The sequence below is a fragment of the Phacochoerus africanus genome, chromosome 8, assembly GCF_016906955.1.
Source record: "Phacochoerus africanus isolate WHEZ1 chromosome 8, ROS_Pafr_v1, whole genome shotgun sequence".
Lineage (NCBI taxonomy): Eukaryota > Metazoa > Chordata > Mammalia > Artiodactyla > Suidae > Phacochoerus > Phacochoerus africanus.
Window position 1 is genome coordinate 66,721,203 of NC_062551.1, and position 23,358 is coordinate 66,744,560.

General features: G+C 61.4%; 1 protein-coding gene across 3 annotated transcripts in view; it reads right to left on the bottom strand.

Moving 5' to 3' along the window:
• Positions 1–23,358, bottom strand: part of CHD5 (chromodomain helicase DNA binding protein 5) — a 79,156-nt gene that overhangs the window by 50,166 nt on the left and 5,632 nt on the right. For all 3 annotated transcript variants that reach the window (XM_047791236.1, XM_047791237.1, XM_047791238.1), the window contains exons 2-11: positions 19,096–19,223; positions 11,527–11,706; positions 8,503–8,621; positions 7,694–7,932; positions 5,780–5,904; positions 4,511–4,634; positions 3,436–3,602; positions 3,037–3,258; positions 1,837–2,043; positions 1,412–1,623 (exon numbers count right to left, since the gene is read on the bottom strand). In XM_047791236.1, coding sequence (XP_047647192.1) covers positions 1,412–1,623; positions 1,837–2,043; positions 3,037–3,258; positions 3,436–3,602; positions 4,511–4,634; positions 5,780–5,904; positions 7,694–7,932; positions 8,503–8,621; positions 11,527–11,706; positions 19,096–19,223 — 1,723 coding nt within the window. The remainder of the gene's footprint in view (positions 1–1,411; positions 1,624–1,836; positions 2,044–3,036; positions 3,259–3,435; positions 3,603–4,510; positions 4,635–5,779; positions 5,905–7,693; positions 7,933–8,502; positions 8,622–11,526; positions 11,707–19,095; positions 19,224–23,358) is intronic.

Genomic DNA, 23,358 nt, shown 5'->3' on the forward strand with positions numbered 1-23,358 from the left:
TCCCACCCAGCCTGAGTTGTTGGGGCCACCAAGCCAGAGCAGCCCCACGGGGCGCGGGGAGCCATGCATGCTCCCCTAAATGGCAGTGATTGGCCTGGGGAACCACGGAGGAAAGACCGATGCCCAGTCACCACAGAAACCAATAGATTGTTTTTTTCACTAAGTGATCAGCTGTTACTCAGACTGTTCAGGTAATAAATCTGGAAGAAATTCACCTGCCTGCCCTGCTTTGGAGGCAGTGAGAAAAACCGCCGCTTATGTTCTGAACATGCAATTTAACAACGGTAAAAACGCTGTGGTTCAGTTCAGTGGGGGGCTTGGGTCACTCTCAGTGAGACCTGAGGGTGGGAGGAGGGGGCATTTCATAGCCAAGGGACCACTTCTCCAAATTCTCCTGCCCGCCCCCCACTTCCAGAGCCACAGCAACACCAGACCCTTAACCCACTGAGTGAGGCCAAGGATCGAACTCACATCCTCTCCGAGACAATGTCAGGTTCTCAACCCACTGAGCCCCAACGGGAACTCCAGGCTCAGGTCCTTAAGCTCTGGTCTCCCTAACTCTTGTGTTTGGGACACCTGTGGTCTACTGGATCCCAAGTCCCTCCGAGGCAAAGCCTCCAGACGCCCCACCCTGCACCTGTCTGCCACCACCGGATTTCAAGAGCCTGAGCTCAAGAATCAGCAAGAGCTCCCACCACCCACCAAACTGAAGCCAGACTCTCAGCGTCCAGGAGCCTCCTGCCTTGGCCTCTGCAGCCTCTGACCACTGTCACCTGGGGAATTTCCGATTGCCCAACAAAGGGTTGTCGCAGGAGCACTGGGGTTTGGCCAAGCAAGCAGGCCCTGCCTCCAGAAAAGCACTGGATTCCAATCCAGTGCCACCACCTCTTCACCATGTGACCCTGGGCAAGAGACCTTGCTCCCATCCTTAAACACGAAAGCGGAGGCAAAATGCCTGCGGCTTGGGGTAGACAGCGCGCAGCGGTGTCAGCCGTGTCATAAAAGAAGCGCAAACGTGTCCACACTCCCACGGCTCAGGCCCACCTGGTCTCTGGGACCCTCCCGCAGGTTCAAGCACCAACTTCAGCAGAAGCCCAGGAGCCCAAGGGTCCCGGCCACCACATCCAGTCTACAAACCTCAAGGGCCATTTGGAAAGGTGTCCCTCTATGTACACGACTTAGGAACTGTTCTCCTACCAGGTAGGTGACATGCCTGCACATGTGAGTGTGAACGCGTGTGCACGCATACCTGTGTGCATGAAAACCCCTCCAGCCAGACGGTCAAATGGCTGCGAGTCAGGGCCCCCTCTCCTCCTGCCCCAGCTGCACCCACACGTGGCCCTGTGGCTGAAGCAGCCAGCACATCCCGGATCTGCGGGCACCCCGCTCCAGCGCGGTTCAGGGCACGCACCTGTGGTTCAGGATCCGATGGACCATCATCCACTCGGGCTTGATGCCGTAGCGGTAGAAGCGCTCCTCCATCTTGGCGTAGAGCGGGTCCTTGTTCTTCCTCTTCTCGCTCTTGCCGTCCTCGTCCCCGGAGCCGTAGTCGAAGGGCGGTGGCTCGTCCATGTCATTCTTTCTTTGGTAGTTTCGATACATGACCGTGTGGTAGAGCTCCAGCTGCTCATGGGCCGGGCACAGGTCACGGAAGGAGAAGGGCCGTGACCCCGACACCCCCCAACCCAGCTCCTCCAGCCCCAGCCTGGGCCCCAGGCAGGACAGTTTTGCCTTCAGCCCCCACTGTCCCCCAGCTCCCCACAATCCCCCTCACTCAAGGAGCTGGCCAGCACATTTTAGGCCCTGGGCACAGCCACACCTGCCCAGGCGCCTCACCTGCAGCTCCTTCACCCAGGAGCAGTGCCAGTAGGAGAGCCCAGCCCACTTGACAAAGAACTCTCTCTCTGGGATGCCCTCCAGAGGCTTGGGTGGGGGGACGCCTGGCTCCACGTCAGGCCCCGGCAGCCCCACCATGAAGGGGGCCGGGGGCTCTGTCCACCTCCAGTGCAGGATCCGCTGGACTTTGCCCTTCAGAGGGGGACACTGTGGACAAAGGAGGGTCCCCAAGTTCAGAGCTTGGTCGTAGGGCCCCGCCCCAAGGCTCCCTCCAACAGGCTGCACTGCTCCCCACATCAGACAGCACCACGGTGACTCCGAGACACCACCCTATACTCAGGAACCCACCTGTGCCATGCACACAGGAGGGTGTGCACACACACACACACACACACACACAGAAGTCCAGATGCACACAGGGTAACGGAGGGCACAGCCCAGCCCAGGATCCATGGGGCAGGATGGGGGGAGGGAATCTAGCCCTGGGGGGGTAGCTGGGGACAACTCAGACCACGGAGGCCTTCAAATGCCTATGGTGACTGGGGGGTGCTCCCCTCTCCCTGTAGAAACAGAGACTCCACCCCAGAGGCCTCCCCCAGCCACCCCCAGGCCCGGGACAAGAGTCAGGTCCAGGGTGGGTCTGAGTGGACGGTTCAGTCTTGTGTGGCCTTGGGCAAGACACTTTACTGCCCTGAGCCTCAGTTTTCTCATCTAAAAATGGGAATAACAAAAGCCCAGGGTATTTGAAAACTCAGCAAGCGTTAGAGAGATACCCCATCAACAGAGGCTGGGGTGGCTGAAGGCTGGATTGTCACCACCACAGACAGCTCTCTCTAAGCGGCTGAGACGCAAGGGGATTGAGGAGTGGGCCTGGGTGAGGCGGTGGGGGCCTCGGGGCAGATGGTAGCGGGCTTGGGATGGAGCCTGTGGCCAGTGGGAGCTGGGTCTGGACCGGCGGGGAGCTCAGGTCTAGCGGGGGGCGGGGCGGGGGCGCGCGGCAGAGGTAGTGGGTGGGGCCTGGAACCGCGGGGGTGGGGTCGCGGGTGGGCGGGGCGGGGCCGGCAGAGGCGGGGCCTTAGCGGACCGGGCCGGCTGGGGCGGGGCCTCGGCGGCTGGGGCCTTTGTGCGCAGGGCCTTGCAGGTGATGGGCGGGGCCTTTCCGGGGCGGGGCGTTCGGCGCGGGGCGGGCGTAACACTCACAGTACAGCGCGGGCAGAGCCATTCACCGTTTGGGATCTCGGGCAGCGGCGGGTTGAGGCAGTGCAGGTGGTAGGAGGAGGGGCAGGCGTCGCAGCAGAGCAGCTCGCCGCCGTCCTTGCACACGCGGCAGAACTCCATGTGGTCGTCCTCCTCCTCCTCGCAGCCGCCCTCCTCCTCCTCGTCGTCGTCGTCCTTCGGCTCCCACTGGATCCCTTCCTTCTCCTGGAGGGGGAAGTCCAGATGGAGGCATCCTGGGCCGGGACCACTCCTTCCCCCCCCCCGCCCCCCGCCTCCACCGGGATGCGACTCCTTCCCTCCCACTGGCTCCTCCCCACGTGCCGGGTCTGGAATCCAGGCGCGGACAAAACCGAGGCGCGGAGCGTCTTGCCAAGAGCTTACACAGTGGGGACAGCTCCACTTGCCCTCCGGAGCTTTCTCCAGCTCTGGGTCCAAGCAGACGAGGTGGTAGGCCCTCGGGCAGGTGTCGCACAGAATGATCTCCCCGCCCTGCTGGCACACCTCACAGTAGTCCTGGTGGTCCGTCTCGTAGCCATCACCATCATCAACTGGGGAGAGGGTAGAGACCATCGTGGGGGCCTCGTCCCCACTCCCAGGGCACCACCAGTCTCCACCCCAGGCTGCACTGGCAGTGTAGACCCTTCATAGATGCTGGATGAATAGGGTAGTGAACAGAAAGACAGGGTGAACTGAGGGAGTAAAGGGGTGAAGGGGTGATGGGGTGGGTGGGTGGGTGGGAGGAGGCAGGAAAGAAGACAGGTGGGTGGGCAGGTAGACAGGTGAATGGGGGATGGATAAAGTAAGTGAGGGAGGGAAGGAGGATGGAGAGACAGAGGATGGGTGGAGGTGGGGGGAGGGGACAGGTAGGCAGAGGGTAAATGAACGCATGGAGGGTAGACGAGGTCAAGAAGCAGGTCCTGGAGTTTCCGTCGTGGCTCAGCAGTTAACCAATCCAACTAGGATCCATGAGGTGGCGGGTTCCATCCCTGGCCTTGCTCAGTGGGTTAAGGATCCGGCGTTGCCGTGAGCTGTGGTGTAAGTCACAGAAGCAGCTCAGATCCCGCATTGCTGTGGCTCTGGCGGAGGCCAGTGGCTACAGCTCCAATTAGACCCCTAGCCTGGGAACCTCCATATGCCACAGGAGCGGCCCTAGAAAAGGCAAAAAGACAAAAAAAAAAGAAAGAAAGAAAGAAAGAAAGAAAGAAAAAGCAATTCCTTCTCCGGTGCCCCCTCTGCCAGGGCCAATGACCAGGGGTGGCTGACATAGGTCCCTAATGTATGTTGACTCGCTGGGACAGGACCCCTCTCCTGGCCATAGAGGCTGGGGTGGTTGAGGAAGCACAGGGGATCTGCACGGCTGAGGCCTGACACTGCCCTTCCCCGCTCCAGAAGGGGGGCTCTGCACCCCCACGTCCACGGTGACGGCCATGGGAACCCTGCAGGCAGGCAGCCTTACTTCTCTTCTTCTTGCGTCTCCTCTTGCTCTTCTTCCCCAGGGCAGCAGAGCACTCGGAGCGCACAGAGGAGCTGTGGATGCTGGCACTGTCGAAGTCCGACTCCTCTCGCTCATCCTCCTCGCTCTGCAGGGGCAGGAGAGGGCCTGTGAGCCCAGAGCCGGCCCTGGGGCTTCGCAGGCCCCGGCAGGGGTGGGGTGGGGTGGGGCACGGTGGAGGCTCCAGAGGCACAGATGTGGTTCATCTCCTCTCTCCAGCCAGCTAGAAACCCAAGGGCCCAGCCCATGGGTCCAGCCTGAGGTCCTAGCACCCTCCCCAAGCCCTGTTCTCCAGCCCTCAGCCATTCCCCACACTTTCCACCTCCGTAACACTCCCAGGCCCTGCCCTCCACCCTACCAAGCTCCTACACGTCCCTCAAGGGGAGGCCCTAAGGACACTTCCCCCAGGAGCCTTCCCAGATCGCTCCCAAACTAGACCCGTGCACAGCCTGTGCACCAGGTCCAGCTTGTGCCATCTGCCTGTGGTTGGTTCGCTCCCAGCACACATGCCCAAACCTCTTCCCGACTATTAGCAGCTCCAGAGCAGGGCCCACCGTGATGGAGCAGACAGCCTGGCACATGAGCATGCGCGCAAAAGCTAAGCCAAGCTGGATCACCAGCTCCAGGCTGGGCCACAGCTGCTGCTCCGTGCTCCCCTCCATGGCAGCTAAACTTGAGACCTGTGGCTTCCATCTGGGCCCCTCTGCAGGGCTGGGGCAGATGAGGGAAACAGGTACCCTGTGGGGGCAGGAGGGATGTTAAATGTCCCCACCCCCAGAGAAAAAGGGTCCCAAGGCTCAGACAGGGACTTGGGGTCATTCTGAACCTGGTGCCAGAGCTAGCCCTGCCAGGGCCAGGGAGGGGCAGGCCTCCAGCCCAGGCTGGTCCTGCCTACATGCCCCCCTCCTGGGCCCACCCTCCCAGCAGACCTGAGCGTCCAGGCCCCACCAGGCCTCTCCTGCCAGCTGCCCAGATGGAGGCAGTTGGGGCAGAGGGACTGGACCGAGCCCCCAGCTCAGCAGGGAGGGCAGGAGAGCTGCCCACCCAGCGCCCAAGCTCCAGGGGCCCTTGAGGGATCCTTTCTGAACCCCCACCAGTCAGGTGGGGAAGCAGGCCCAGCAGGCCTGCGTGTAGGACAGGAAGATGAGAGAGGGATGCCTGGGCCAGAAGAACAGCTCTGCTTCCCACAGTCATTCAATCACTCAGCACACACGCAAACACACGCACGCTCACCGAGGAGCCCTTCTTCCTCTTGCTGCCGACCCCTCCGAAGCGGAATTTGAGCCCGGCCACCTTTCTCCCTTTGCCCTTTTTCTTCGCATCCTTGGAGCCCTTGACCTTCTTCCTTACTCCAGGCCCTGAAAAGCACCGGGGAACAAGCAGCGCTCACCACGGCTCGCTCGCCTTCCCGCCAGGCTTTCACAGCTCACAGGAGCCGGAAAGGAAAGGGTCGTTTCCCCTTTTCAGACCAGAAGACTGAGGCTCCGAGAGGCTGGCATCCTTGCTTGAAGATGCACAGCAAGTAGAAGGGGAAGCCAGAAGAGAACCCTGGCCCAGCTCTGGCCCTTGCACTGCCCCTATGCCCTCGGCCACCTTGGGAACAGCCCAGTCCCATCCCTCTCCCTGGAAAAGAGCTGTTCCCAGTAAAACCATGGGCCCCAAGGGCCAGCAGGGCCACCGAGGGCACACCCACCCACCTGCAGTCCATACCCGGGCCCTGGGGATTTGCTAGGGCAGGAAGCCCTTCCCCAGCTGCCAGCTGCCAGGTGGTCCCCAGGCCCAGCCACACTGGCATCGAGACTGCCCCCACCTCTGCCAATCATCCCCAGGGAACACTGGCTCCCAGGTGGCCAGCAGGGGTGAGGCTGTTTTTATAGAGCTGGCCACAGGACAATTAGCTGCCAGGGGAGTAAGGACCTCCCAGCAGCCCCTCCCACCAGGCCGAGCAGGGAAGGTGGGGGCTTGGAGGCAGGTGGCCCCGCCCCCGGCCCTCTTCCACCACATCACACACAGAGAGATGCGGCCGGGAGCCCAGCTGTAACCTCAGCGGTGCCACGGGAAATCTATTTCAATTTTTCAGAGTCTGAACAGGCAACTCAGGGAATCGACAGCCCAGCGGCTGAAGCCCGAGAGGAAATGAGAAAGGAGGCAGTCTGGGCGGCCAGGAGCGGGTTCTAAAGCCCATGTCAGTTGCCCATGGGCCCCCTGCAGGGACTCGGCAAAGGAGTGCATGGTCCCAGAAACCAAAGCTCCTTAGGGGCAGAAACAAGGGGTCCCCAGGGTCCCCTCCACCCCCCATCAAAACCCAGACAGGGACACCCAGGAGCATGAGCTGCAAGTGGCCCCACCATTCAGAGCCCTGGGGAGATCCATGTACCCTTAATGGGGCCAAAACCCCTCCACCCGGAGAAGAAACCTCCCTCCCCTAGAACTTCAATTCACAGGGGGCCTCTGCTGTTCTGTTCTCCCAGCCAGACACCACCACGGAGTCTGATTTTGCGGGACCTCCTTCCTGGGGGGCCGGCCCCGACCACACCCACACTCACGAATGTCCCTATCCAGGGATCGGGGCTTCAGAAGAGAGGGACCCCTTCTTGCGGGGAATCATGCAGCCTCAAACTCAGGAACCCCCTAACTCCCAGCAGCACAGGCCACCTCTGCCCTGTCCTCCAGGCCCAGGAAAACTCCCAAAGCTCCGAGCCCACCACCTCCTCCACGTCCCCAGCAGCCGCCAAAGGGAGGCAGGACGGAAGCCAGCACACAGCGGAGAAAGAGCACCGGGTCCTTGATAAAGACAGGCCTGCTGGAGTTCCCGTCGTGGCGTAGTGGTTAATGAATCTGACTGGGAACCATGAGGTTGCGGGTTCAGTCCCTGCCCTTGCTCAGTGGGTTAACGATCTGCCGTGAGCTGTGGTGTAGGTTGCAGACACGGCTCGGATCCCGCGTTGCTGTGGCTCTGGCGTAGGCCGGTGGCTACAGCTCCGATTCAACCCCTAGCCTGGGAACCTCCATATGCCGCGGGAGTGGCCCTAGAAATAGCAACAACAACAACAACAACAACAAAAAAGACAAAAGACAAAAAAAAAAAAAAAAAGGACAGGCCTGCTGCCCCGGCTGGCCCGGGTGCCCACCCACCCGAAGCCTTACCCTTGCCCTCCTTGGTCTTAGCCTTGCGGATGGGCACCGGCTGCGGTGCCTGCTGGGGGCTGATGGTCAGCGGAGGCGCGATGGTGACCGTCTCCACGGCCGCGGCCACGGCCGCCGCGGCAGCCGCCGCCGAGCTGCCCTTGAAGGGGTTGTTGGCACTGAACTCCCGCCACTTGGCACCCAGGACAGTCATCATCTTGGACATGGGGATCTTCGGGTTCTTCTTGGCGATGAGCGGCCTGCGTGGGGGGCGAGGTGGAGGGTGAGGGCGGCACCGAGTGGGTGGGGCGGGGGGGGGGGCCCACGTGACCTGCCCCAGGCCCACCCTTCTGCTGCCACCTGGGATGTGTGGCCAACTGGGAAAACTGGGCAGAAGGGAGGGCAGGGAAGAGGACAAAGACAGACACCAGTCGGTCCCCAAACGCGTCTGATTCCGTTTACGCGGCTGGTGATCTAATCCAGCCGCCAGATCCTGGAAGACCTGAGGGGCCAGAGGGAGGGGCACACCGCAGGCCCCTGGGTGTGTGGGGCCACTTCTTCCAGAGCTGAGAGCAGCCATGGAGGCTTAGGGCCCCGGGGACTGACTGGGGCCACGGTCCCTGGGTGAAGGGCCAGCGAGGAGGTGAGAGCGTCTTTTAAAATCCAAGGGTCCTGCCCCTCCTGCCAGCTCCGCCCAGGGTCAGTGTCAGCCTGACTGCCCATCCCCCCCAGGAGCCCGGGGTCTTGGCCCTCTCCCCCCGCCCTGTGGGCCCCCGGGGAGGCAGGCCTGGTCTCTGTGGGTGCCCGGCTATGGCAACCCCGAGGCCCACCTGAGGAACTGGCTGAAGGCCTTGTAGTTGGTCAGCGTGTGGTAGTCAGCCTCCGAGAACAGGTAGTCCACGTCGTCCAGGCCCCACTCGGCCATGAGCTGCCCTGAGGACTTGGGCTCCTACAGACACATGGGGTGGACGTGGAATCAGAGGTACAGGTCCTTTTTCTTTTTTGGCCGCCCTGCAGCTTATGGCGCTCCCGGGCCAGGGATCAGATCAGGCCTAGTCTCCACCTAGGCCCCAGCTGTGGCAACACCAGATCCTTAGCCCTCTGTGCCCGGCGGGGGATGGAACCCACATCCCAGCGTTCCCAAGATGCCCCCCGTCCAGGTGCGCCACAGCAGGAGCTCCAAAGGTACAGGTCTTTCTAACCTGCACCCTCACACCGCCTCCCCCCCCCAAAGAGGCCTCAGAAAAGCAGGGGGGATTGTGTCTGCGACTTAACAAGGGCAGTTCTCACCCACCGCGGAAAACGTCCTCCAGTATCCCAGGCCACCAGCCCCCGGATCAGTGGGAATGGCTCAGATGCCAGCTCACGGGGGAGAGGTACGGGGCCATGTGCCTAGGGGGTTAACGTAGGGGTTTGGAGGGAGCCATGTGCGCACCCAGGGTGGGAATAACAAGAGGCCTTACTGAGTATTCTGGGAACCTGAGCATCAGGACGAAAAGAGCAGCCTGAAGCTGGGTTTTAGGGGTACAGGTGTCCTTGAGGAGGCAGCAGGGGATGCTGGGAGAAATGAGGCCATCCCAGGATGTCACCCGGTACAGTCACCCATGGGCCTCCTGAAAGGACAGGCCGCTGCTGGATTCTGGGGCCAGGAAGGTGTGCCCTGGCCAGAGCAGAGCGTGGGACCATCGCCCAGCTGGGGACAGAGCCCGGAGAGGGTCCCTCAGCGACTGCTTCACTTTCCAGGTGGGGCGCTGGGGCCAAGGGCACTCATTGAGACAGCCAGCCAAGCATCAGGTCACTGGGCAGACCTGGGCTGGCTGGGATGGGGGTAGCGGGCCATGAGCTTGGGCCAGACAGACCAGGTTCCATTGCTGGCTCTGCCACAAACCGGCAGAGAAAGGTGAACAAGCTCCTTTGCCTCTAGAGATGGGGGCCTTAGTTTCCCCATCTGTAAAAAGGGGCTACCAGCATCTCTCTCACAGGAGGGAAAGAGCACAGGTGCCTGCAGGACCTTCGCTCTAATCTCCCACTTGTGCCAGGCTGCTGCCCTAGTCCCACCCCCTGACCTGCTCCACCAATCAGCACATACCACACACAGGCCGGGCCACAGTCATTGGTCCAGGAGGGCAGGTGACCTCACCTCCAGGAAGGGGCACCCCTGGGTCCCCTGCTCAGACAACTAGGACATAGGCCAGCTTTCCCCAGATGGGGCACCGGGTCTCCAGGAAGCCCTGAGCTACTGCCACACACATTTCAGCCACAAAGACAAAGAAACGGGGCCCTGGATGACACCACTGGGTACCGGGAGCTGGAAGCCCCTTGCCTCTCAACTCCTGGGGCGCCGACCCAACAAACCCCTTAAGCTGCCTAAGCCCCTCAGAGCTGGGCGCTCTGCCCCGGCAATGGGTAGAGGACACAGCCTCCCTCAGCCCCAAGAGATCGCTTCCCAGCCTCCTGTTCTCAGCAACGGTTCAGAGGTGCTCCCAAGTGGGACCCCACCTCCCTTAACCAAACTGCCCCCGACACACAGCCATTCCTGGAGGCACATCGGACCTCCGTTCCCACCAGGAAGCAGGGCAGCGAGGGAGCGAGTGATGACATTATTACAGGACAACCTGAATGACTCCTGCAAGCTCATCTTCCAAAGCTGTCAGCCTCTCAGCCGTTAGCCGTCAGGGATGACTCATAAAACACCTGCTAAGGAATGAATTCCCTCTGGGTGTCAGGACAGCACCAGCACCTCCTAAGTTCAAGGCACCGGCAGTCAGCATCTCTGCCACGCCCAACGGCCCCTGGACTAATCCTGACGGAGCACTTGTCTTTAAATCCACAGCCAGCTCAGACTGAGCTGGGAGCCCGTGAAGGAACAGCGGAAGCAGGCAGCTTATCCCCGAGTGTGTCCTGCCTGCCTGGCCCCAGGCCCCTTTCCCTCCCCTCCGAGCCCCGCGAAGCAGCCTAGGGATTCCAGGGGCGCTGGCCCCTTCTCATCACTCCCACACCCACAGGGACAGGCCTTCCCCTGGGGAGTGCTGCCAGTCCATCACCACGGCGTCCCTGACTCTCGCTCCCTGGGGCCCTCTCACGGATGCCCATGCAGGCGGGATTTCAGAACACCCCCGGATGAAGTCTCCTTTCTACCGTAAGTGGAGCTGTCCAGCCACTTTTTTTTTTCCTTTCTTTTTAGGGCCACAATCACGGCATATGGAGGTTCCCAGGCTAGGGGTCGAATCAGAGGGGTCGAATCAGAGCTGCAGCTGCCAGCCCACACCACAGCCACAGCAATGCCAGATCCAAGCCGCCTCTGCAAACTACACCACAGCTCACAGCAACGCCAGATTCTTAACCCACTGAGCGAGGCCAGGGATCAAACCTGCAACCTCATGGATCCTAGTCGGATTCGTTTCCGCTGCACCACAATGAGAACTCCATCCAGCCACTTATTGGCAAAAGCTCCCTCTGTTTCATTTTTCCCACATTGCTCCAAACAAGAGGTTCCTGACACCAAACCTGAGCTCAGACCATCGCCCTCCTCCCGCCGAGACAGCTGTGCGCTCAGTGGCCAAGACAGCGGACAACGCATCAGCCGGAGGCCACACGACTTCCTCCCCCAACTCCTTCCTGCCCCCGATCATTTCAAATGTGTCTCCCGGACTTGTGGCTACAGTATTTCTCACAAACTTGTGACCTTCACGAGCGCGCACATGCACCCACGCATGCACACCCAGAACCCATCTGCCCCAAGAGCCACTCGTGGGAAAGGATGCTCTGGTCTTTGCCCTCGGAGAGGCAGAGAGATGACAGCAGGAGGCTCAGCCCGTCCGAGCGGGTGTCCCCGAGCCGGGCCCCCGTGTTACCTTGAGGCATCCATCATCGTTGTCATCCTCGTCATCGTCCTTCTTTTTTCGTTTGGCTTTTTTCTCCTTTTTGTCCTTGAGTTTTTTCTTCTTCTTTTTATTCGGGGAGTAGTCACTGCCCTCGCTCTCTGACTTCTCTTCCAGATCCTCTTCATTTTCCGACAGCTCATCATTGCTCCCCTGGAAGAGAAAGGGGGGACAGTGAGGCCAAATGGGGGCCCAAGAAATGCAGAGTGCTGGGAGTTCCCTGGTGGCTCAATGGGTTAAGGGTTCAGCATGGTCACAGCTGTGGCTGGCATCACGGATCAGTCCATGGCCTGGGAACTTCCACATGCTATGGGTACGGCCAAAAAAATGTCAATACATAAGACCAACTCTTTCAAAAGAAAAGATTTTAGAGTCCTGGGCAGCAGTACTGACCCGCAAGAGTGGCCTCCTGGCCAAGTCAGTTGGTCCATACTTCCTGGATCAGTCACCCCCACATGATCGCCAAAGCCCAGCCAGAGGCACCGCCCTGAGCCAGCATGGGGTAAGGGTCTCAGCACCAGTGACTGGTCTGTGACAAATGGTGCCATGCGGATGACGAGGCCTTGTATGAAGTCAGAACCCCCTGACCAGGCACGCTCAGCGCAGCCTGCTCAGACGGCCCTAGGGTGGGGCTCAGGCTCTGCTTCACGTTCCTACGGACTTCAGGGTTTTTTGTTTTTGTTTTTGAAGGATTTTTAATTTTTTTTTTTTTTGGTCTTTTTGCCATTTCTTGGGCCGCTCCTGCGGCATATGGAGGTTCCCAGGCTAAGCGTTGAATCGGAGCTGTAGCTGCCAGCCTAGGCCAGAGCCACAGCAACGCAGGATCCGAGCCGCGTCTGCGACCTACACCACAGCTCACAGCAATGCCGGATCCTTAACCCACTGAGCAAGAGCAGGGATCGAACCTGCAACCTCATGGTTCCTAGTCAGATTCGTTAACCACTGTTCCACGACAGGAACTCTGACTTCAGGGTTTTAATGAGTGTCCAGCGACGGCACTTGGGCCCAGGCAATCGTGGCAGAGGCATGATGCCCAGAGCCAAAAAGCAACAGGCAGGCCGGGTGCACAAAAGCCACTGGCTCCCACCCCCGCTCCCAGCTCCTCACCTCCCCGCTTGTGTGCGCACCCTACGGAATTGCGTGCATCAAGTGAAACCTATAATTAACACAAAGCTCGCATCCCAGTTGGATATGCCTGTGGGCTCTCCAGAAGCTGCTATGGCACAAGCCCACCTTCCCCACTGCCCCCACCCCTGCAGCTGCTTTATCTCAATACGAGACAAGGTCATTTACACAGCACCTAAGCTTGGCTTCCCTGATTTAGTTTCCCGTCGCTACAGGCAGAAAATGGCCCATTTATATGGAGATAAGGGTGTTAACACAGAGGGCATCCCCAACAGAAAGGCACTGCCCCTTGGAGAAAGCTGTGCATTGGCTTTCTGACATGCCAGTGGGCTGAAAAGGCCCCTCCCAGCCTGGGTCTGCGAGAGAAGCTGGGCGCTTGGCATCTTCCTGCTGGCTGTTTACTGTCTTCAAGCAAAGAGAGGCATGGAAGAGATGAAGAGAGATGGAGAATGAGCTCCAGAAAGAGCCGGGAGGGAGGGAGGCAAAAGAGGGGCTGGAGAGGGAGGAGGAAGGAGGGGGGAGGGGAGGAGGAAGGAGGGGGGAGGGGAGGAGGAAGGAGGGGGAGGGGAGGAGGAAGGAGGGGGAGGGGAGGGGAAGGGACAGGAGCGGGAGGGCAGAGAAGCCAGAGGGCAGCGGGTCTGCCTGGAGAATCCTAGGAGGCCCTCAGCCCGGCTCTGCCCTTCCCAGCCCTGCCGCGGAGTGGAGCCTTTTCCCGGGAGAAAGGCTCTCGTGACAGCTGGGAAAGGACCCACGAGGGTAGGGGGGGTCCCTGCACTTCCCGACTCTCCTGCTTGCCCAGCTCACTCTCTCCCCACAGCCGGCTCCCTGCTCCCAAACCTTTCACTCCCATTAAGCTGCTGAGTCAGTGCGCTGGCAGGCGGCTGGCAGGCAGCGGGGCCTCTGGGCCTTTCCAGAACCCAAGTGTTTCCTGGAATACAGACTCGGCCCCAGGGGCAGTGCTGGTCCTGGCTGCTGCCAGAGCCTGCCCGGGGCAGGACAGCGTTGCAGGTGCTCCTGTGCCCAGGACTAATGGCCATGGCTCCCAGCTCTGCCTCGGTCCTCTGGGAAGGCCGGGGTCAGAGAGGGAGGCCCATTTCCGCTGAGGGTTTAGAGTTTGGCCAGCGTGGAAAGACCAGCCTTCAAGAGACCCGAGAGACAGGCTGTATCCCAGCTCACAGCCCCGCAAAGGTAAGGCTGGGGGGAGGAGGCCACCATGGACTTCAGCACCTCGGACAGAGGCTGTGGGGCCGGCCAAGGGAGGGGCGCAGGGCGGGCCCTCAGCGGCCCTGGGATCAGAAACCAGACTGGTTTCTGATCCCAGAAAGAAGGACCCACAGTGGGTCCCGGGGCTCCCTGGGGAGGCTTCCAGACAGAGACTGGTTCTGACCCTTGCTGGCCAGGGAACCGGGCAAGTCACTGCAGCACCCTGACCTCAGCTTCCTCGTCCGTGAAATGGGGACGCCGCAAAGGGTGATAAGAGGAACAAAGGAGACCAGGTGAGAGAAGGCCTTAAACATTCTCCACTAGGAGGGTCCCGAGACCCCACGATGTCCCAACTCTGCTTGGAAGCCAATGATGCAGCCAGGACCACAAACTGGAGGACACAACCAGCCTTATGCCCCCTGTTTCTGCCCATCAGGAGTGGACTAAAGCCACCTGCGTGGACAGTGCCCGAAGCTGGGCGACAATTACAGTACAAATGAGCCCCTGCCAACGGAAGGGGCTCTTGTGGCCACACTTGAGCATCTGCCAGGAAGCAGACACTGTGGCATCTCAAGTGAAAGAGAGGCGAGCAGTGGCCAGCAGGGCCCAAAGAGAGCTGGAGGCGAGGGGAGGGAAGGAGGGAGGGAGGCGCCTCCAGCAGACTTCCCTCTGTGTGTGTGTGTGTGTGTGTGTGTGCAGAGTGCGGGGTAGGGGTGGTGGCTGCTGCCTGGCAGAAGGCCCCAAGCTGAGCACGGCCAGGAGGGCTGGTCCAGAGCCACTCTGGGGCTACAGGTGGGGGAGTGGGAGGGCAAAGCCCTTTCTCAAGGAATGAGCTGGAGCTACAGCAGAGCAGGGCAGGGCAGGGCCCCTGTCACCCAGTGGGAGATGACAATAGCAGCCCCTCATTTCAGGGAAGGGGGGCCCCTCCCGCCCTGTCTACCTGCACTGGGGAAAGCTCAGCAGAAGAGAAGATACTCAATTCTCTGACTCCCCACCCAGTCCCTGATGCCCTCTGTGCCTGCCTTCTTCCACCATCCCATGAAGCTTACACCTGCACCCTGATCTCAGCCAAGCCGTCTTGCCCACCCTCGGGGCCAGTGGAAGGTGGGCTGCAGGATTGGTCTTTGGAGATGGGTTTCCCACTGGTGCAACTGGTCTGCAGCCACAGCATCTCGCTGCATCCAGCTGTCTGGACACATCTACGACCTCCTTTCTCCTGTGTTTTGTTTTTCCAAACTCCTTCCTTGCAGAGAAAGGGGCAAGAGACAGGGCAGTGAGTGGTTCCAAAAACGACTCAAAGAGGAGTGACCATCAGCAAGACTTGAGGGAGGCAGGTCAGCCAGTGGCAAGAAGGAGAGGAATGACCGAGAATCAGGAGTAGACCAGCCATTTGGTTTTGGGTTTTTTTTGGTTGTTTTTTTGTTTGTTTGTTTTTCTGGTTTCTTGTTTTTGAAATTTACCGGGGGTGGGGGGGCACACAGGCCAAGCCACACGCAGGGAGGACACAGGGTATGAACCAAAAAGGCCCTAAGAAAGCCCTAACCAACCTCAGCCCCAAGCCACACTGTGGGCTCTGAACATCAGGACCAGTCAGGACTGTGACCTTGATGCTGTCCTTTAGGCTACAGCATCCCCAGGTGTGACTACAGGGGATGCCCCTGAGGGTAGAAGAATCTAAGTGGACTTGGAGTCCCACCAGAATCCATCTGCAAAGCTGCCTGGCACGCCCAGGCTGGGCATGCCAGGAGCTGAGGGCGGGCCAGCGGGGTCTCTGCCCTGAGCCCCCGGCTGGCTGAGGGCACGACGTGCCACCAGTGCAGGCCCTGGGGACCCCGCGTGGGTAGTCTGTGCTTGCCCTTCCTCCCCCCGGCTCTGCAGCTGTCTTTCCATCAGGGCCGCCCTTCTCCCGCCCCTCAGCCCAGCGCTCAGCACACACGCCGCATCTCTAAAAAGGAGGCATTTCAACGCAAAAGGAAGGACTGGGAGAGTTGGTCCTTCTCAATTTGGGGTCCTTCAAGATTGAGAGGGAAAAAGAAAGAATGAAATATGAGCCTTCCCATTCACGAGTGTTATAAACAGTTATAACTTAGCACTGAATAATTGGTTGCTATGGCAACGGCTGCAGTACAGGTTGAAATCATTTCTCCCTCCTGCGCTGGGTCTGACGAGGAGCTTCATCTACATATGCTCAGGTTCCGGCCCAAGCTGGGTTATTTTACGGAAATCAGAATTCACGACTTGCTGCCTGTCCCCCCCTCCCAAAAAACCTGCTGCAGCAGGGTTCCCCCCACCTCCGCCCCCGCCCCAGGGCCCTCTGCTGCCTCCACCCGCCGCCTTGTGTGGTGGCACCTGGCTGGAGATGGGAGAGGAGCGTGCCCCTGCCCACATCCTGGGGGCTGGGATCTGGGGCGGGGGGCAGGACCCTGCTCTCTGGCCGCAGCGCGCTCCAGACCCTCTGAGATCTGACGGCTACCAAGCCAGGCTCTCAGCACTGGCGGGGAGGGGGCAGCTGTGGCCGAAGAGCCACCTTGGGGGCCTGTCTGGCACCGCTGGTCCTCTGCAGCTCTTGTGTCCACCCCGCCTTCGCCTTCAAGAGCTGAGCTGAGCAGAGCCGGAATTGCATCTCTCTCGTAGAGAGCGAGGAAAGTGGGGGGAGAGCGGAGAGAATGGAGGCGGGGGAGGAAGATGAGCGGGAGGAGAAATGAGAGAAATGAGAGAGAGGGCACGCGAGACGAGGAAGAGGGAGGAAGCGATGGATGCGGCCGAGGGGCCGAGCTCGGACCGCAGCAGCCAGAGCAGGCTCACAGACAGGCAAAGCCACATGTCCAGGCAGGGCCGGAGGAAGGAGACATGGACCCGCTGATCACGGTCCCCTACCCCACCTCACCCCTGAGGCGCCGCTGCCCAGACACGGCCCACCCCCAGCTCCTTCCTGACCAGGGCAGGAGGGAGGCATCTGCTGTACCCTCTACCCAGGAGGGCAAGAGAAAGCCCAGCCCTGCCTGGGGCCGGAAGGGGAGGAAGGGGGACACCCACAGGCCCCTGGGGGACCCAATGGCCCTTCAGTGGCACATGGGAACCAGGCAGACCCAGCCTGAGGCCTGCGACCAAAGACCACATGCAACTGCTCTTGGCTCCCAGCCTCCCTCTCCAGCAGCTGCAGGAAAGAAGTCGCCCAGGAGCAGGGACGAGGCTTGGCCCCAGTCACTCAACCCCGGGACTCTGGAATCCACCACCACCCCACATGCAGAGCCTCGGGTCTGCGGGTTAAGAGCGGGGCTGTGGCAGCAGATCTCACGGCCTCGAGCAGTAAGTCGGCCCCCTGCACCCCAGGGCCCTGCCAGCCCGAGCCACTGATTCTCTGCCAGGAACAAGGGCAGATCTGCCGCCGGGGGCGGGGATTCCAAGCCCACTCCCCATAGCGGGGGAGCTGGCACAGGGTCCCCTTCAGTGGGGGAGCTTCCAGGCACGTGTCCCCCCTTGGCCTCCCCCGCCTCCACTTCCCCACCCGGATAATAGGGACCAGGAGCTTCAGCTCACAAACCTTCCCTGGTGCAGCCCACATGCCAGCCCTGGGGTCAGAGGTAGGGTGACCTTTCAGTCCAGGGGCCCAGGCAGTGAGGACCAAGCTGAGGGGCAGCAGAGATGGCGGGTGGCGTCAGGGGCAGCCCTGGGCTTGGGAAGAAAGGGCAGCCTATGGGTGCCAGAGGAGGGGAGCAGCCTGGCATGGCCACAAGTGGGCAGGGAGAGGCTGGATAGCTTTGGCAGGAGCCTGGACAGGAGCCAGGACAGCAGCACAGGGGCTGGTCCAGGTGAGAAACGCTGACCCGGCCTCCCCAGAGAGCAGAGGCAGGACTCACGTGGGCGCCTCGGGCTGGGGAATGCCAGGCTCCCAACAGGCCAGGCCTGGGCTGACCACCTCAGGTCCCCAGGGCAGCCCCTGCCCTCCAGACACTTCCAGGCTGACACCTGGATGTCCCCAAGGGCCTCTGGCCTTCCCGCGGCACCCTACTGGCCCACAACTGACTTGTCCCCAAATAAGCAGGAGGATGGATAGGCGATGCCCCCCACCCTGACTGCAGACACAGAGCAAGGCTCTGACAGGTGCAGACAGTGGCTCTGGGGGAGATCTGAGGAAGAGAGTCCAGCCCTTGTCCCCTGCCCACCATCCCGCCGGCCCGCAGCATCCTCAGGGACCCTCGAGAGCTGGGTCACACCACGCCCTCCCCCACCACGAAGCCTCGCAGGGGACAAAGCAGAGGTCCACAGGGGCCTTTGAGGGCACATGAGAACATTCCAGCAAGCAAGAAAGCGCAGGTGCACACGCGTGTACACACACGCACACACACACGCACACACTGCTACTCTGCCCCAGGGCCACTGAAGGCCTCAGTACCCTCCCCACCGCCTCCCCTACGAGGCTGGCCCCGGTGGGTCTCCTGGGGGCAGGGGGCACGAAGGCCAGACGTGACAACACGTCCCCTTGGAGCTGGCAGGCCGGGGGGACCGGGCCTGGGGGAGCGGCCGACAGCCCCAGGGCCGGATCTCAGCTGTGTCACTGTGACCCTGGAGCCCATTCATCCCTGAGCCTCGTCTCTAAAGCAGGGTACACACCCCGTGAGGCCACTTCCAGGACTGAGTGACGCCAAGAAGAGGTGGCAGCCATCACGTGGCAAGGAGACGGGAGTTCCCGCGGTGCCCTACAAGGGCGAAGGGCTTTAAGCCTGAGTCAGCCTTAGCTTCCCCTCTGCCCCCGGGACCCCCAGCTGATGAGGAGGGAACAGCAAGTCTGCGTGGACGCGTCCTGGAAACGCTCTCGAGAGTCAGCACCGGGGGCCCCAGCCCCCACCAGGCTGTCCTGTGTCCCACGTTTAATGTTTCATCAGGATTCCAGCTCCCAGTGGGAGAAAGGGCCCCTGGGTGAAGGGCTGCGACGCCGGCGAGCCCGTGTTGTCACAGCCCAGGACAGCCTCCCAGAGCAGGAGACTAAACGCCGGAAACACCCAGCTGAAGAAGACAGGGCATGCGAGAGACATCTCGGGCAGTGTCCGTGGGCACAGCCCATGCCGGGCATCAATCAGTTCGGGTGTTTCTCGCTCAAGCTCGGCTCTCGGGGCACCCCCTCCCCCGCCCCCCAAAGGTTCCATGAGCCCGGGTCTTTCTCCCCAGGCCCAGGCGGAGCAGCCACGACCCCCGCAGGGCAACCTCCCTCACCTCCTTCTTCTTCCTCTTCCCTTTGGACCTGCTCTCCTTGAGCTTCTTGGGTTTCTTCTTCTTGGGGAGGCTCACAGGCTCCTCAGGGAAAAAGTCATCAAAGGCTTCAAGGCCACCGTCTTCTTCTTCTGGAGGATCAGGAGGGAGCGAGGGGTTACTCTCCCACGTCCCTCAGGAGACCCCCAGGGACACAGAGTGGGGGGGGCGCTGGGACGGCCAGCACCCCTGCCCCCCAACCTGGCCCGGTCACGGGCACCTGCCCTCCCCAGATGACCCCGCCCCTGCCTGCTCCCACTTATACCCCCGGCACCCCCAGTCCTTCCCCCCATCTAGCTCCCTGCCCTACCCCCGCCCCTCAAAGCCACCCCCAGACCCGTGGAGTGGAACCCCAGCTCCTGGAGGCTGTGTCACAGCACCCTGCCTCCCTGGGCCTCCCTTCTGTCATCTGGAAAATGCGGCATGAACCACCTTCCCTGCTTGGATGGAGCTTGGGAAGCTGAAGCCAAAATGAGGGCCCAAGTAAGCGGCCGTGTCGACACGGCTCCCCGAGGAGGGAACAGCCCCACGGAGTCACGAAGCCATCTCCAGCTGGCCCTGGGGACAGAGCAGGCCCATCGCTGCCCTCCAGAGGCCCCCAGTGTGGCCCCGAGACAACCCTCATCAATGCAGATTGACAGGGACATACAGGTCACAGCACACTGGGAACCCGTGGACCGTGGGGCTAGTGCCCGGGGGTCTGGAGGAGACACCAGACGGAAGATGCCAGGAACCCCCTTAATGGGGACTGGAAGGCCACCTGCCCCCAACGTCCTGCTCCCACACACGCACCCACACAGGTCCACTCCCTTGTCACATGCACAGGACATGCATGCACAGCCGGTGCCCCAAACCAGCCGGACTCGGCAACGGGGACAATGGGACATTCCACAGAGAGACGTGGGTTCCCTAGAAGCTGCTGTCTTTCCTGAATCCCTCGCTCCTTCAGGAATGGGAAAGGCCACCGGGGAGCAGCGGGGTGGGCAGTGGGTGTCACCGAAGACCCTGCTGCTGACACGCTTCTCGCTGCCCCCACAGGGAGCACGTGGCCAGGGTCTCACTGCCACCCAGGAAACCAGGGGCAAGAAAGGGCACACGCCCCAAGTTCCTGGGCACCGGGCGTTGGCCCCAGGGGGAGAACGGGAGGGTCCCCTTGGGAGTAAAAGGCCACAAGAACAAACCACCCAGAGGAGCGCTACATCTGTCCACATGGGATGAAGGAAGCTTCCAGAAAGAACCAGCCAAACCTCCCAAGAGTTCACAAAAGGGGCCCATGAGAAAGTCACCCCCGACGCCAGTGGCCTATCCACCACCCTCACTACCCATGTGCTCAGTGAGGGCAGGGGGGGGCGGGGGCGCCAAGAGAAGCACCCCGGGAGTGGGGTTCCTCACGCAGTCTGGGGTCTCCCTTGAGTGGGACCCCACTGCGGGGCTGTCACCCAGGGAGACTCTGAGGGGGACGAGAAGCACCAGGCCACTCAGGTGACTTCCATCTGGAAAATGGGCAGAGTATCCCTGCTGCATCACGTTTAGGTAAGAGGGCCCCCCCAAACTAAAATCATTAAAAGTACATATAATAATGCATATTATTTTGGCATAATGCAATCAGTGGCATCTTGGGAATGCTGGGACAGCACAGCGGGTTAAGGATCCGGCATTGCCGCACCTGCGGCTTAGGTCACAACTGTGGCTCAGATCTGATCCCTGGTCCAGGAGCTCCATATGCTTTGGGACAGCCAAAAAGGAAAAAAATAAAAATAAAGTAAAATAAAATATAACAGGAAAAGTCTTCTAAAGAAAACCATCCTGGGTGTTGAACATGTCAGAGCCACCGATGCTTGGACACCGTACCCACCCTGGACACACCAACCTCTACTCCCCCCCCATCCTCCACGGGGCCCACCCAGGGGCCTGGGACCACCCACCCCCGCCCCCAGAGTCCCTGGTAGGGAGGGAAAAGGCTCCCATCACACTCTGGACGCAGCTAGAGGGCACTGGTGACTCTGGTGGCCCAGTGGGTGCCCCTGCCACCCCCACGCCCCACAGCACCCATCCTACACATACCACCGCTACCAGGGGAAGGTGGGGGACCACACCACTATCTGGGCACCCTCTGCACCTTGCTCCCAGGGAGCAAGGGCCAGCCTTGTCCTTACAGCCCCCCAGGGTTTTAAGGGGGCAGGGGCCATGGCGTGCCCAAGGTCCAGCCCCTCCCCATTCAGCTGGGCAAACACAGACTCCTGACTCCAGGCAGGTAGGGACCTGCCACGGAGGAGGTGGCCTGCATGCTGACCATGCCCCGCAAACCAGCCCAGTGGTCCTGACTGGCAGAGAGGGGCACTGCTGGGGACAGGACCCGTGGAGGGCACGGCTGCTGTGACCTTGGCCAGGGCTAGGGCACACGGTGTGAGCAGCGAGGGCGGCCCAAAGCTGGGTTTACCACGGAGGCCTCGAGCGGTGCCACAGGAGCTGACCCTGTCCTGTCCCCAGAGCCCTGACACAGGAGGAGAAAGGATTTTCGAGGCAGGTGAAAGGGTTCCTAGAGTCGCCTAGAGTCCCCCTGGAGTGGATGGCTATGGTTGGCGGGGAGCCGGGCTGGGGATCTGAGGCCTGTCCCGCCTGCCCACTCCCCCTCCCGCCTCCACTCCCCCCCCACCCCCTGGAGCCGCAAAGAGACCGCCTGGGCAGAGCCACCCCCGCACCCTGGCAATGCCCAGCACAGTTATGTAACAGGCCCAGCTGACGCAATTGGGAGGGGCCTCTCCTCCTGCCTCCTGCCACCCCGTCCCCGGCCCCCTCAGCAGGGCAGTCCCCCAGACTGGGAAGGCCAGCCCAGAACGCAGTCCCAGACTGACTGGCCAGTAGAACAGCAAAGGGGATACACAGGTGGTTGTGGAAGATTCTAGAAGAAAGCCTGTTCTCTCCCCTGGGCCGCACCCCCTCCCTGCCTGGGAAGGCCTGGGGGGCTCACTCTGGCCCTACTCCACGCCCAGAAGGACAAGGCCCTAGGCCCTCTGCCCTTGGAGAGAAGACCTCTCGGCCCAGGGCCCTCTGCCTGGTTAACTCCCTCCTCTCAGAAAGTTCCAGAGTCGGCACAAGGAGGAGGGAGACCCCGCCCTGCCCACTCCCTCCTCTGACAGGCCCTTCCTCTCCCACCCGGCTTCTGGTGGCTCTGAGGACACCCAGGACTGCCTTTCTGTGACACTGCTCCCCGACACCCCCCTGATCCACACCCGGGGCTCCCCCCAGCCCCGCCCCTCCTCCGTCCTCTGCAACCGCCCTGAGCATTTCCTCAAACCAGACAGACCTGGGGAGTCACATCCCAGCAACCCTCCCCGTGCCATCGGCCCCTCACAGGGCCCAGCCAGTGGGAAGGTAGGATCCCGCCTGCCCTGGGTGATGGTCCCGAGGAGGGGTGGCCTCGAGACGCCTTGTGCTGCCAGCTCCTGGCCCCGCCTGGCATCGGCCTCCCGCACCAGCCCTGCCCCTCCAGGGCCCGAGGCTCCATCGATCCCAGAGGGGCTATAATTAGGACCCATTAGCCCTGTTCTGTCTCCCTGGGGAGCGGGTGGGGGAGGCTGCTTCAGAGACAGGCAGGGCTTCTGCTGCTTCCCCCCCCCCGCCCCGAGCACACCACCAGCCCCCCAGGGGCTCCCTGCATCGCTCTGGGGTCGCCCGGCGGAACCCCCAGGCTGCACTGCAGGGTGCAGCGCAGGCAAGGGCGGTGGACCCTCTTCCTGGGCAACGCCTGTAAGTCCCCAGGTCCACCTGCGCCAGGCTGGAGGCATCGAGCACAAGCTAATTCACGTTCATTCATCTACTCCACAGGGCAGCTTGCGAGGCGGTGCTATTATTATGCCCGTTTGCAGAGGAGAAAACCAAGGCTCCCAGGATCTCACCAGAGTGCCCACATCTCAGTTTCACAGTCGGCAGGTAGGTAGTACAGCCAGGATGGAGCTCCGGCAGGTGGCTCTCACCATCAGGTGTGGTCCCCATGCCTGTCCCTCCCTCCAGGCATGGACTCTCCCAGAATTCAGATTTTTCCCACATTTCCTTAACAAATATTTAAACAGCATAGCCTGTGTGCCAAGCTCGGGCACACCCTGGGGACACTGAGGTGACTCTGGAAGGTCACCTGGGGTCCCTCAGTGGGTCAGGGCTACTCTACTGCCAGACCCCACCCTCTGCCCACCTCCTGCCCCAGTCCTCCAGGGGAGGGGCAGCTGC